Source organism: Anguilla rostrata, chromosome 10, assembly GCF_018555375.3.
Source record: "Anguilla rostrata isolate EN2019 chromosome 10, ASM1855537v3, whole genome shotgun sequence".
NCBI lineage: Eukaryota > Metazoa > Chordata > Actinopteri > Anguilliformes > Anguillidae > Anguilla > Anguilla rostrata.
In genome coordinates this window covers 16,479,548-16,495,250 of record NC_057942.1, presented here as the reverse complement: position 1 = coordinate 16,495,250, position 15,703 = coordinate 16,479,548, and the positions used below count along the sequence as shown (strand labels likewise).

The following is a 15,703-nucleotide window of genomic DNA, read 5'->3' as shown; positions in this document are numbered from 1 at the left end:
TCTGCAAAGGACATCTGGCGCATCTCAGTGAGAGAGGCGTTGACAGAGGTGTCACCCTGCTCCAGACTCCTTGCAGATGTAATTAGTGACGCAGATTGCAGAGATGAAGAGCATCCACCCTTCATCCATTTACTCTGCTATGACCTTTCTCCTGTCTGTTTGTGGTTATAACACAATACTGTGTGATTCTGGTTTGAAAAGATTGTTTTTTAAAGTGCAGAAAACCATCCTATCCTGTACATGCAAAGCAATAGAAAACAGAGTGCTGTACAAGTGCCCACTGGTGTGACTGAGGAGCCAGTACTTCCTGTGTTAGACAGGGGTGAGGTATGGTGTGGTGCAGTGGGACTGTGATGAAAATGGATCTCTCACATTAAATATGCCATCACTCATCAGTTTACATCATCGCCCACTGCTGTGTCAGTTGTGCCTATATACATTTTACATAAGCCCTTCTAATGTATGGAGGTGATACCGGTGTAATCATTTAAAAGGTGATGGTCCTCATTCATCTCCCAGTGGTTCACGCAGTGGTCATGCCAGCTCATGGAATGCTGCATCTTTGGAAAGCAGGGCATTTTACACTAATTCACTTGCGTTCTTTTAGAAATTACTATTTTTTGCCATAATATGCCACCACAATAAATGCATGTCAGTAATAATTTCATGACACTTTTGTGACATAAGCAGGATAAAATAGCAGGATTAGCTGCAAATAATGTTTTGGTGTTTCGATCAAAACAAATTTTTTCCACACATAGTAATAATTTACTGATGTTGAGCAAGCTTGGTAGAGCAAGACATCTCGTTTTGGACTTCAAATTGGATTCAAGTGAAGTTATTCTCTCCTAGAACATTGTGCCAGGAGCCAACCAATGATATAAAAAGAGAAAAAAATGAGCTAATTGCTCCTATATTGAACTACAAATAAAGGTATGCTTGCTTTGATGCCTGTTCTGGTTCCAACATTTACTTGTAAGTTTATGTAGTTTTTAATGGTGTGTGCGCCCTGCGATAGACAGGCAACCTGTCCAAGGTGTGTTCCTGCCTCTCATCCAATGTATGCTGGGATAGGCTCCAGTGGCACACAAACAAAGGCAAAAAATCAAGTTGGGAGATATTCCAGAATGAACTGTAACTGAAAACTTGGTTTGTTCATCTGAACTGTTAGCTCTGCTCTACAGAGTGGGAGAGGCATTCATCTGCTGAGTTAGACAGCCAGAGATAGCTGGAATAGTTCTTTCTCTTACAGACAACCTGTACACAGAACTTTCTGGTTCAATTTGAGCAACAGTGAAACTGTTTGCAACTCTTACTTGAAACACATTAAAGTTAGTTTTACTTTCAATTTCTCAAGTGAGTTCCCCCTTTCTCTCATCCATTTGCAATGCTTAATCAAATTTGTCAGCTTTCTTTGCTGCAACCTCCACTCCCGCTGACATCACTTCCTATCCCCCGAAGCACATCTTCTCACGCCACAGTTTGCTAGCCAGGCTTGTGAGTCAGAGGAAGACATGTCACGGTCAGCTCAACAGGTGGACTCGTGGGCACCTAATCAACCCGCGAGGGTTACCGGTGTAATGCTAACGCCAAATGTGCATTGCCCTGAGATGTCGCCATTCACAGCTGGCACTGGCACTGTCTAGATTCCACACTAGACCATGGAGCTTGTCCATTCACTGGGGATGGGCCACCCAGCAGCCATATTAACTGACTATAAGCACATTTGCACATTTTGACTACAAGATTTTAGAGTCCATTGCCAGGGAACAGGACCCTTTTGAAGCACTGTTCCACAGTTTATTTTATGTACTGTAATTGTTCTTTGTCAGGCACATTCTATGCAGTGACATTACGTTTTTGGTGCTCACCTCTTTTTTGTGTGTTTTATTCCACCTGCTACCTAATATTAATCTACAGTACATCTCTACTACTACTATGAACTGCTTTTGTACTGTACCTGTGAAGTATTTCCATTGTGTAACTTGTAATAGGATACATTTTTGTGTGTTTTTGCTTATACCTGTGTGTCCTGCAAGACATGCGTCACTCATCTATATTAAGCCGTACTGGCTGAGAGAGAGCATCTACCAAAGTAATACTCTACACAACAACAGGCACAGGGCGTGATGCTCCTTTCTCTCTGACATCAGAACGTTGATCCTGCAGGATAAGAATTCAGTTCGATTCACTTTAGCAGTGTTATATTGGTGGGACGACTCAGATGTCTTGAGTCCAGAGAGCTAAGCAGAGAGGAGAACACCCAGCATTATAAGATAATCTTTTATATTGCATGGTGATAGGTCCACCAGTCTGATTCTAATGGTGTACACCAGGCTTCCTACAAAATCCCACTCCCCTGTGGGCCTAAGAGCTGGGAGAAGATAGAAAGATTAGGACATGGGAGATTTTATCTATATATACACACACACACACACACACAAATATATATCTGTATAAACTATCAGCAGGATTGTAAGCAGCACAACAATCACGGGGCATCATTTTCTCAAATCTCAAATCCTCTTATGTCAGAGGTTCTGCTATTTCTGGACTTGCCAGTCTGCCCACCTGCCTCTGTGCCACAGGAAGTGATGTCACTGGAAATCCTGTGGCAGGAGGCAGGATCCTCCTTTCACACACATTGTATGATACAATCATACAAACATTACACTGTAACCTTGCAGCACAAGCCAGCAGACCTACATGAGCAGAGGGTTTACTATCTTGATGGCAACATTTAGAGAGCACAGCAGTTTGCATTTATTTTTTAATTTATAGCACAACAAAAACAAAAACATTTCTGGTTAGAGTCTGCAACCTTGAATTTCCAAGTCCAGGTGCCTCATTCATAAAATAGTATTATGATTACATTGTATCATAAATAGTTGCTTACCCAGAAAACCTGGCATAGTTATTTATAAAAATCCCACTTTGATGTGGATACGATAATACCTCTCCGGAAGGTTTATAATAGACGTAAATGAGTTACCTGCTGGTTATGTGGCGGTAGTGTATGTTTGAGGGCTGTGTGCGAGTCTCCAAAGAGGACTGTGTGCACGCTTTAAGAATAACATTTATTTGACAGTCGGAGCTATGTTCAAATGTGGAAATGCAACATTATTAGGAGGAGAATTGCTGTTACTGGTCACGTTCACAAGACGGGGTAATTGTAAAGCAAGTTCAAGTGGGTTCAAATTGAAATGAATTTGAGATGTATATATTACAGGTTTGTAAGACACAGATGCACCAATTTAAAGCAAAGTAAGCAACTTTTTTGGGTCTCATCTGTATAAATCAAGCATATGTACAACTTGGGGGAAATGATTTTTAGGTTTAAATCCAAGAACATTTTAATAAATGAGGCTCCAGATCTGCATGCCATGATGCACACAGACACTAACCATAGTTTTAATTACCAAAGTTGGGTCAGCTAGTTAAAGGCTATTAGACAGGACTGATGTCACCAATGCTAAGGGTAACAACAGAGCGATCTCTTCATTTTCAACTACCGATAAGCTCCTCATGTGCACTTAGCTATAAAGAATTTTTTTTTTTGTTTTTTTTTATTTTAAATGCTGAGCGGAATCCCATCGTGCCATTTGTTCCACAGGCAACCTCTATTTACACAACTGGGAACTACTGAGGCAATTTCGGTAAGAATCCAACAACCGTTCCGGTCATATGCTCGGTTCCTCGTTAATTTCCATATGAAAGCATGCTGAAACAGAAGCTAAACTGAATGCATTCAATAGTCTTAGCCCTGAGCGTTTCCTTTCCGGCACGTTCTGGTGTGTGATTAAAATAGGCCCCTGCACGCATATCAAAACACAGAGTGACACAGAATAACTGCAACAACAACAGATTCAGTGGGGGCAGGAGGCTAATAATAGCCTATTTTTTTCTGTACTGTTAACTGTGTATCCAATTACTCAATGGGATTAACTGGGATTACCTCCAGTGCGGATGACATAAGTGTCAGCAACAAAAACAGGAAAGGAGCTTTGGAGTGAACGATAAGAGCCTGCCTCAGCCTTTGCCCGAGGGGCAGGGGGCACAGTGCCATCTAGGCCAGGGGATTACCACCCTCCTGCCCAATCTGCACCCACCAGGTGCGCAGGCATGCGGGCGTCCACGCACACTCTCGCACACGAGCGCAAACGTGCACACCTGCACATGAGCGCAAACGTGCACGTCTGCACAAAAATGGAAGAGACTGAAAGAGGGGATGTGCGTCCTAGGTTCGAAACACAGGGCTACGACTTAAAAACGGGACATGAGTTGACATGCCACCACACAGACCAGATTTGACAGGTGGGGACTGGTCAGAGTGGGTATGAGTGGGTGGGAGCCCTCCTCTTTGACCAGGCAGCTGGTGTAGAGAGGACACACAGGGTCTTCATGGAGCTCTATGATAGCAAATCTATTGACACTGACAACTCCCTAATGTTCCCTAATAGCTAGATCCCATCCATCCCTATGCCCCACCATACGTGTTTTTGAACAGCTTCACAGTGTTAGAAGGAACGTTCCGTCCCCAATCAATCGCTTCTCTGAAAGACGAGCTGGGCGCGTGCTGGAGTTGTGTCCACGTTTCAGAATTTTTTCTCTCTCATGGGATAACTGCTCATATCTCACTAAAAGGTAAAGCCACACATTCATAGAACTTCCTTTGTCAAAGCAAATTAAACGATTTGCGATTGGTTGTCTGTACTGCCAGTGCTGAAAGATGCACTAGATTAGATTCTAATTATTATGCTACTGAAGACAATGCAGAGACAGGAGGGACGGCTCACAGTAAGCCACTGTGTGTGTGTCCAGTTGTCCAACGCATGGTCAGTTATAGCGAACTCCAGATCAAAAGAGTCTCAGAGCAAGAACAGGAAACCTTATCATCCAGTCCTAATGGAGCGGGAGGTGCAATGTGATGCAGACAGTACGGCGGCAGAGGTGAAGTAAACACTATTTTGATGGATGAAGGGCCCTCCCCCCTCTGCACTAAAGCACAATGCCATTACGTACAGAGCCAGACCTCTGCTCCGAGGAAGGGGGAGGACGAACGCGAGACGAGGACGGGGGAGGGACCAAGGGGGGCTGAGGGGCCGGGACCCAGACAGGAAGGTCAGGCCTCTCCACGGAGGGTTCCTCCCACAGTCCAAAGACATGTATACCCACTGACTACAGATGACAATTAGCCTACCAGGCTAACTCTGGCACATTTACAGAAATGTTATTAATTTGCACAGACACTGTCAAATAAACTAATAAATTATAAATTACAGGGATGGACAGAATCTTGCACTATGTCCTATTCTCTATTCATGGCTTTCACCTTCTCCAGAACAACAAGAACGTGAAGCACAGTCTGCTACCTCAGACCACCAGGATTTACAGTACAACCACTGCTCTTTAAGAAACGGGCTGAACACACTCTTTTCTAGTGCTTCGCTCCCACAAAACCTCTGCTAGCGGGTTTCCTGCAGGTTATTCGTGGGCATCTTCATTCATAGCGTGTAAGTAAACACAAAGGGAAGACGAACAGACTGGCTTTATCAAGCTACACCTTCACTAACACGTCCATCTGTGTCCCACATTCTGACCAGCCACTGCCGTTCTACAGGATTCAATTATTAATGTAAAAAAGAGAAAAAAAAGAACTAGGGCCTATATTTCTTATTCCCCAGATCCCTAACCTATATTAGTTCAGTCAGGACAACTCGCATATTTAGATCAAATATTTCAATGAATATCAAAGTAACTATTCTTGGTTTGTTGCCGGACGGATTTGCATTAGGTACTTCTGTGTACGCACTAACCTATCAACCAGGGATCACGATACATCTCCCCCACTAAACAGGTGAAATACCAACCCCCCCCCCCCTCCTCCTCCAGTATACAGAAGCAGATCCAAGAAAGCTAAGGCGATAGAGGGTGAGCAAACATTCTGTGGGCAGCAGCAAGCATCACAGGCAATGAGCAGCACTGGAGAGGTCTGACTGTTGGCACGTTAGATATAAGTGCATGTGATAGGTAGAGTATGAGAACATGCAGTGATTCGTGTATGTGATTGGTTGAATATGAGAACATGTGGTTTCTGAAGCCAACAATTGATTGACTGCAGCACAGATTTCCTGACCGAATTTCATCTGCACATTTCATCCGCGTCACTTATTCACAATATAATGTTAAAAACACACTGTCATGCTTTGATTGTTTTTTAATCCGACGGTGAAATTTAATTCATTTCGCACTGTGCATCACCCTAAAAGAAATGAACAAATACCAAGTGTATATAAACAGCAACAGCTGGTCAAGAAATTCTGGCTTGTCACTGGAAGGTTCTAGGCTTTCTTCCCTGGCATGTTACTGCTGTTCCTGACCTGAATGTCTTCAATTTAAAATCCAGCTGTGTAAACTGACAACATGTGTTGTTGAGCTATATAAATAGCCTGGAATTTGTCCATGAAAAATAATGCATTAGTTATCAAATGCTAGATTCTCAGAGGTGCTAATTGTGCTTGTTTATTGATATCAGCTGTGCTGGGTCTTCACAGTAGGTGAGCAGTGAGGAGATGCAATGGGCCTCTTGAGTTGATATCCCCAGTGAAACAGAACGAAACCAGCCAAAAAGCAGAGGTTAGAGTTTGCTCGCATGCTTGCACAACCCAGGCAGCTGTTTCCTTATATAACCACAGCTGTCCCTCTCATAATGCAAACCATCCAAAATAAAAAAATACCAGAGCAACAGCAGGAGAAATACTGTCATAGCTCATCTTGGAGAGGCAGGGTTTTGCATGGTTTCTTTAGAAAGCGCCCTCCTCTCTCCTCATACCACTATGGTTTCTTCGTGTCTCTCTCTGACTCCCCTCCCTTTCGCTTATCTCTATCCTGTCTCCTTTCACTCCCTTCCTATGTGAGTCAAAAGTCAAAGGTCATGATGCATGCTGTGGCCTCTTGATTATGCCAACAGGAAGAGTGTAGCAGATAGATCTCTGACGCATGCTTCAAACGACATGTCATTATATGGCCCGAAGGAGGTGAAGTCAATATCGCAATAGAATCATGTCTGCAGTATGGCCAGATGAGGCTTTTTAAAAACATCACGAGGCAGCATGCCCACAGGCAACGTTAAGTGGAAAGCACTTACAGGAAATGCTGTTCATGCAGTTATATGCTAGACAGCTATTTGTATATTGTTTCCACTGGTCTGGCACCACATCAGAGTCAGTCACTATCTGGGATAAATGCTAATAATGGGAGTATTGCACTGACACAAATCCATCGGACACTTTAAACAACCAAAGACTTCAAAAATGACCAGAGCTGAAGTATATATAAAATAGTTTACAAACAAGCTGGAGATGCAGACACCGAGATTTAACATATAGAACATTTATCTAAATTGTTTTGACACTTTAAAAAAATTGGTTTGAACAATTTATTTACATGCAGGAACAGAGACTTTACATACGACCAAGGCATTTGCATCAAATTTATTTTGACAGTTTAAGCAAAGTAAGCCAACGCTTTGCTACCATACTGCCCAAACCTAACGGCAAAAAAGATGACTCGATAAGTCAGCACAGCTGATCTTAAATAGACCCACAATTAGTAACACCTAGGAACATTCCAATCAACCAGTTAACTGCAAGACACACCGTGCACACTAATACATTACATTACATTACATTACAGGCATCTGGCAGACGCTCTTATCCAGAGCGACGTACAACAAAGTGTATAACCATAACCAGGAACAAGTATGACGAAAACCCTAGAGAGAAGTACCGGTCCAAGTGCAGGGAACAACCGCATAGTTCAACTTGGACCCTGAAGGTTAAACTGTTTAACACTAACACAAACGAGTACAGCAACAGTCTATGCAAAAATACAAGCAGTAGTTAAGATAGGTGCATTAACTAAGTCACCTACAAAACAGCTACCAAGTTACAACCCTTAGCTTACAGTCATTTACAGGGAGGTAGGGAGGGATGGGGAGAGGTGCAGCCTGAAGAGGTGAGTCTTCAGTCGTCGCTTGAAGTGGGTCAGTGTCTCAGCTGTTCTGACCTCCACGGGGAGGTCATTCCACCATCGTGGGGCCAGAACAGACAGGAGACGTGTACGGGAAGCGCAGGTGCGAAGAGGGGGAGGTGCCAGCCGTCCTGAGGTAGCAGAACGGAGGGGTCTGGCTGGCGTGTAGGGTTTGAATATCTTGTGGAGGTATGCTGGGGCTGATCCCTTGACTGCCTGGTATGCTAGAAACAATGTTTTAAATTTGATGCGAGCTATAACAGGCAGCCAGTGGAGGGTAGTGAGCAGGGGAGTGACGTGGGAGTGTGGGAGTACAACACTGAGTTAATGAAAATGGTGAATAAAGCTTACTATGCAGACATCAAATGAAGCTATGGGGGAAGAAACCACACACGCGTGTCCTATCTCACTCCATTACATGCACCAGCCATGTTGAGCCAGCAAAAAAAGAGGAATTTTGCCAACGTGATCACTTATAGTCCCAAAATGATGTGTAGGCAAGTCTTGTGCAAACCAATATACAAGATTCATACTGTTCAGCATGCAGACATACATACTGTGTATGTACCTCGTTTCAGAGCTCTACAGTGCAGTCTGGTGATGCCCACTTCAAACAAGCCACATTTAACATTTTTTATATTTTGTCTGGGTGCAGCAGTGAAAGAGGCAGGAAAAAATACAATAGGGTCCCAATACCTACGGTGCTAGGTACTCTAACAGGAAAGTCCCCAGTCCAAAAACTTGAAACCAGACACTAGCCTCAAATCCAGACCCTCAATGTCTGATAGAGTCAGATTTAGTTTTAATCATTAGCCTTTGTTTTCATTCTTAATGTATTTGTGAAGCATCTTGTGCACAGGGTGTACAAGAAAAATGAGAGGCTTTGTATTCTAGTCTACTCACTTCAGAGAGAGGGAGCGAAATCCACACCTCCGTCTCCTCTCCTTTCACTGGACCCAAATAATGACTTAAACGAATAAAGATTCTGTGTAAGAGAAGCACTCTTACACTGAAACTTCCATTAAAAGACGGCTGCCGGTGAAGAATATCTGGGCTAGAAGGAGCAGTGGTTCTGAAGAACTACATCATATCTTGGAAAAAAATGGCTCTCTCTCTGGTTCAGAAATTCACTGACACAAATGTCTTGCAAATTCATGTTATAAAATGAGTCTATTTTGGGGAACTTTACAGATGAAACCATCTGAATATAAGATACAGGGAGGCTATTCCAGAGAATTTATAACAGTGGTGTCTAATCATGTGCCATGGAGGGGTGAGAATATGCAGGTTTCCATTCCAGCCAATCGACTAATTAACAGACCGTCAACCAGGGAAGAGGAAACTAATTTGCAAAAACAGCAGGCGAAGTGATTGGTTGAAATGAAATCCTGCATACTCTTGGCCCTCCATGGTAAATGATTGGGCACCACTGATTTGGAACATCAACCAGGCCTAAAAACTGGGCTGCTAGGACATGACTGGTCAATGGAGTAGATAACTAAATGGGAAATTCTGATGGCAATTGGCCAAGGAGGGCCATAGGCCCTGCTGGTTTTTGCTTTCAACTTCTAATCAGCAGCCAATCTGCAGCCAGGAGGCCAGGGATGGTGTTACAGAAACAATCAAAATAGCATACCTGCATACCCCAAAGCTCTTCATGACCAGAGCTGGCTGTCCTTTCTCTATGGTGATTTAAACTCCACCACTGCTATGCTCATGTCACCTGTCACCCTGCAACTATTTGATCATTTTATGTTGAACTTGTGTGATGATTTCTGTCTGACAAGGGTAGAAATCCATCTGCACTCAAGATATCAAATGCGAGCCCTCCCCTGAAATTGCATTGTGCAATTCTGGTATGGGCCCCACAATATATATTGGCAAATGAACCGTGACAAGAAAGCAGACCTGGTTGGAGAGCCATATCACTTTCACTCAAGTTCAAGTATTTCTTTCATTCATCTTTCCTTATCTTTTCCTTTTCTCCACTTCTGTTTCTATTCCATCTTCCTGGTCCTGTTTTCTTTCATTTTCCTTGACTCCTCGTATGTAACTCATCTCATGATCTTTCCTCTCCTTGTGTCTCTCCTGCTGGTCTTTCTCATAAACAAAAAACCATAAGATCTGATGATTTTTATGATGAGTCTTTTTTTTGTTTGTTTTGTCCAATGACAGAAGGGGTCAGTGTCTGAAAAACTACACTGTGTGCGCGCTATATACAATGTTTTTTTTATAGCAACAGAATACCACGGCTTTAAAAATGCTTTTCCTGTTTTGCCATTACACGTATCGATTTATCCGAAAAAAGAGAAAGTAACAACAAAAAAACTGACCTTCAAGAAATGGCTTTTAAAAGCCGAATTACCGCAACTGGAGCACCCCAGAAAGGGGATGAATGAGAAAGATAGAAAAAGAGCCGAAAGCAAAGGAGAGAGAGGAGAATAACAACGCACTGGTCTAAAGGCCAGCCGAGTTTCGGGCTCTGAGGCAGAACGATCTTGCGAAAAGACGCAGGGCGTTAGGAGGGGTGCGGGGCGTGGTGCTCGGTGAGTCAGAGCATGCTCACTGCTCTGTTCCACCTCTTAGGCCCCAGTGTGGCAAGGTCAGCGAGGTACCCGATGTCGGTCACTGAGCGTCTGCAGGACGCTTCGGGCGATGCGGTGCGCCTGCGTCCCCTGCACCAAAACACACGGCAGGAACGTGGCTGGCTCAATCAAAGTGAGCGTCCAAACCCAATATAACCCCATGCCCATTATATTCTTCCTTATATTGCTATGGGATAAGGTTGGTGGGGCAGATCTGCCGATGCATGTGTAAGACTGTGGAGCAGGGATTGGGGGAAGGCTGTAGGTGCTCGTTTTGAACGAAGCCGCGGGCGAAGGTGTCCCTCTCCACCCCCTCCCTGCTCTTGCTTCTCTTCCTGTCTGTCGCTTGCAGGAGGACACAGCGCCTTCCTAATCTGCTTATGTTTCAGAACTGATCCTCTTGTTTCTGCTAGACATGTGGTCCGGTCGGGAGGGCCGGGCAGAAAATCCCCACACAGAGAAGCAGCAGTGAGATGCAGCACTTAAAGGAGAGGTCTTGTAAACAGAGTTTCAGATTTGAATTACATGGTGAGTCGTTGTAGTACCCATGAGTGAGGTCTTACTGTCTCAAATCTACATCTGTATCAAAGGCTAACATGTAACATGAATTACCATCACAACTGATATCCTAGATGTGAGTTTCTGGCAAGCATATTAATGCAATTTTTTTTAAATCTGCATTTCAACTTCAATTGTATTATGTAATAGAAATCTTCATTGGCAACTGATAGTCAAGCCGTTCAGGCACCAAATTATGCCTGAAGTGCAGGCTAACTTATTTGCAGAATATAAAAAGACAGCCATGATTCATTAAAGGAGCACATTTTCCCACTCTGAATGGTTTAGAAGAGCAGGTGGCATCAGCCCAAAAAAGCATGCACTCCAGCCCTGCCTTTGGTTGTGATGGATTGGACCAAGCAGTTAATCAATGCAGATCAATACCCAATATGCAAACCCACACATACTCTTCCACATCCACACATGGCCACGTAGATACTGTGACAAACACACACACAAACAATTTAAATTTATTACAGTTCGACTATTCAAGTGATTTGGGCCCTGTTTTATAAACAGCCAAGAAGATAAAAAGATGTTAATGTAACCATGAAAATCATTGATTAGAGCCAAGCAATATGTTGATATTATGTTTCTTACACAAAGGCTGTGACAGATGCTTGATGTCAAGGTTTTATGACCCAAAACTGTTTAATTAGAGAAGAACAGAACCAGGCAGAAACAGTCAAAGCTTCCAAAGTGACAATTGCTTAGATCCATCAGAGGGAATCATAGAGAAAAAGCAGACTAAAACCAAATAGTAGTGTTTACTCTCTGACATATATAAATTGTGTCAGTTATGTGTCAGTTATGCCCTTATCTCAACATCACATCTGTGAGCAGCTATTTTTGCTGCTATCAAACATTATTATACCTCTTATATAGTGGTTTATTATACCATTATATAGTGGTACTGTCAGCATCCATCGGGTTATACCTGATTTAACTCGCTGGAAGAGACTAAAGCCATTGATAACCTGTCCAAATCACTTCATTGCTCCTTTTCCATTTAACCTTTAACATCTTAAATCAAACACTGAATCAACAACTTTTAAAAGGTTGGGTCTGAAAATGTACAGAATATACTATTTCGAAGGGTAAATGGGAGGGTACTACTGCTTCAAATGATTTGGTACGAATTTAATACATTTCATTCATAGTGGGAAGATAACGCTGTCAATCCAAATGACAAAACGTGTAATCCTAACTGGCAGCGCGTGACATACACCGAGCATTTTGTTGTGTGAGAAGGTCTAACATAGGGCGGTTGCTGCAAGCACGTCGCATCCCTGCGTCTGAATGCAGATGGGCGTTGGAGTCGCTGTGGTGCTCTAAACTCAAGCAGACTCTCACGCAGGCACAGATCCTGCAGCACACGACCGCGCACACGTACATTGGATGCAATCTTCCGAATGAAACCCATGAAAGGCAGATCGCGTTATTTGATGATTGCCTTGAAGTCTGTATAAACTACACCCACTTTTCGTACACTTGGGGTTACGCAATAGCCTGCGCAGCAGTTTTTGGGAGTTGGTTCGTCGGTACTAAAGAAGAGCAACAATTGGTTACACTGAAGCCTTTAATGTGAACAGTCTCTGGGCGGAGAACCGTTATGCCCAGTGGATGCGTAGAATTTCCTGTTGCATATTCAAGAACATGAAAGACATTAAATTGATTTTAACCCTCAAGAGTAGGTTACTTGGTCAGTGTCAGTGTTCTTGAACTCAATTGATTTCAATGACCAGTAGTGATTGTTACATCAGGATTAATCCTCAATTGAGAACATTCAAATCACATATGTATGATTTTACACCTTAAATGGCTAACAGACGCTCTTGTCTGGGGCGACGGATATAATTTTACATTTACACATTGTCTCAGTCAATACATCAGGATATTTAGACGACTAAAATCGAAAAATAAGCAACATGGTATTGTTTTACCGGGGTTCCTCGTTTAAAACTATCGAGCAACAAGTCCACACTACTGCACAATTTGCCAGTTTTAACTCTAAAACCAACAATAGTTTTACGTTATCCGGGGCTGCTGTATTCGGAATTCAGTGGAAACAGCCGTGTCAACCCTGGCCATGAATTTAAACGGTAAACCACTGGTTTGAGTGCGTGATGCATTTGGCACGCAAACAGTTCTAGAAAAGTCCTCAGTACTTTCCCATGAAAATGTATTTAATCTATCACGACGATTATGTGGCTGCATATGCTCAAATACCAACACATAGCAAACTGAATCAAGATACTGAAAACCGATGATGACAGTTCATAGCAAATGACAGGTAGGGCCTAAATAGCATACGTTGGTACCGTTGGTTTAGTCACTGTTGTTAGAATGTGCATGCGGTCTATTTTACAGAAATACAACGACTGTAAATTGCAATGTTCATGAAACCCACGTCAGATGGACAGAATGGGAAGAATTATTAAGCGAAAAATAAAAAATGCCTCAACTGCAACACTGGAATAGAATATTTACAGAGAGTAGCCTACATGCCACTACGACGCCCTTAATCCCTGGCTGGTGGGTGAGGAGATTAATGTCTGTAGATTTAACCGAAGCGCGCGAGGTCTCACCCAACCAGTGCCATCGCATCACATCTATTAACAATTAAACTACAAATTACAATCTGCAAGCAGGCTGCGCGTTAAATACGTACTAGGTCTACACTACCAACGTTATGATAAAATGACTGGCTAAGAAATTTGTTTCCCGTTATCGCCCAACGACATTTATTTATTTATTTATTTATTTGCTTGCTTGTATGTAGCCTATTTGTATGCTGCTCAAATTAGCACGTGTTTTCCCATTTGAGTTATACACGGTTTCATTCTTGATGAATATCCGGCTCAAAATTCACAGTAAAATTACTTTTGTGCGTTGTTTTGGGAAATCCAACAAGTAGTTCTCCAAAATACCATATAGCCTATCTGGTTTAATGTGTTACTTATCGTAGGCTACTGGGCGACTGTCGCTGAAAACGAGACAAGTAGCCTAGGTCTGTTGATCGCATCCCGTGATTTGGAGAGATAACCTAAGAATAAGAATTTTTGACTATTCAAAATACGGATATGTCAAACTGACATGTTATTCAAACGGACCAGTGAGTTTCATGTTCGGTTTTTAGTCGGAGGCATACGCTATAACCTGTAAACACAACGCTGTCGTTCTTTTCTCCAGTTGAAAATAGAAGGCGTTTCCATATTTTCTCTCTTACTCAAAGTTCTGGCTATGGCATACAGTATTCCAGACAACATAAAAATGTATTTCCGTTATCTTTCCCCCCTCACAAAAAATATGACGCTCGTCCTATAGCCGACAGACACCCCTGAGAGAAATGTCGGAGCTACCATACTTTGGCTTCCTAGTTTCCTCCAGTCACGACAGAATAACACAATGGTAGCCTACATAAAGTCATCCGCATCCAGAAGGAATAAAATACAAACACGGAACCAAAATCTCGTATGCAAATGAAGGTCTAGAGGATGTTATTCCTACTCCCTGGCGACGGCAAATCCATGGATATTTGCAAAGTGAAAAGTAGGCTAATCTATTATTTCTTCCTAAATGCGGTTTAATGCAATATTCTTACTTTCTCCGACCACCGCCTTCAGTCCGATGGGTGCCATGATGCTTCAGTGTAGGCAGACCGCTCCTCTCTTCCCCCCCTCTTTCCCACCCTACCTCCGCTAGACAGAGGATGTACACCTCATATCGTAGCTGATTGCGGGGATTTGAACAGTGAGCAACGTCACAGCGTCGCCACCTAATCCTCCGCCTCCGCCTCCCTCACCAGTGGTACTGCCAAAGACCGTCTCAGTTGTTTTGAATCACCGCGGAGACAGTGTAGCTGTACAGTAGGCTACTGCCCGTAAGCTCGTCGTATTTTCACAGCGTTTAGCTTTTATGTAGCATATCCCATTCGGTCAGGTTTTCTCTTTTCACACTTGCATGATTTGTCCAATGTTGTTGCATATAAATTATAAACTAAAATCAGCGTTGTCGTTACGTGTTTACATTTGGCAGCTTTTTTAGGAAAAAAGTTTTTGTGAATGTATAGCTAAATAGCTTCCCAAAAACCATTGTTAAGGAGGACTTATCAGCTTCACATTAATAAACAGTATCCATTAGAACTGCCAGCTATTCACAGATAACTTCATTTACAAACAATTCAGTTCAAAACAAATTCACATAAAGTATCACAATAACAATTCACCTCCTTGAAAATGAACATACTACAATTTTGGGTGCAAGGGAATACTCATGAACCACAATGTCACACTGACAAATTTTATGAAGGCCTGTTATTCCATGAATCTACCAAACTAAACTCAAATTGCTGTGTTTTTCTGCTGATTCGAGTACATACAGTACTCTTAAATGTTTTTAGATGCAAAGCACCTAATTGACTTAGCTTGTCACTCACTCACTCACTCAGTCATGTTTAGCAGGCTGAAGATTCTCCACAAGGGGGATCTATTAGCATCCAGGTAACAGAAATGGGTGACACTTCCAAG

General features: G+C 42.7%; 1 protein-coding gene across 2 annotated transcripts in view; it reads right to left on the bottom strand.

Moving 5' to 3' along the window:
- stxbp1b (syntaxin binding protein 1b) overlaps positions 1-14,937 on the bottom strand; it is a 30,797-nt gene extending 15,860 nt beyond the window's left edge. Inside the window, exon 1 of one of the 2 annotated variants that reach the window (XM_064354466.1) lies at positions 14,779-14,937. In XM_064354466.1, coding sequence (XP_064210536.1) covers positions 14,779-14,815 — 37 coding nt within the window. In that variant the 5' untranslated portion in view covers positions 14,816-14,937. The remainder of the gene's footprint in view (positions 1-14,778) is intronic. The other variant, XM_064354467.1, reaches the window with a different exon arrangement.
- Between the last annotated feature and the right edge of the window lie 766 nt (positions 14,938-15,703).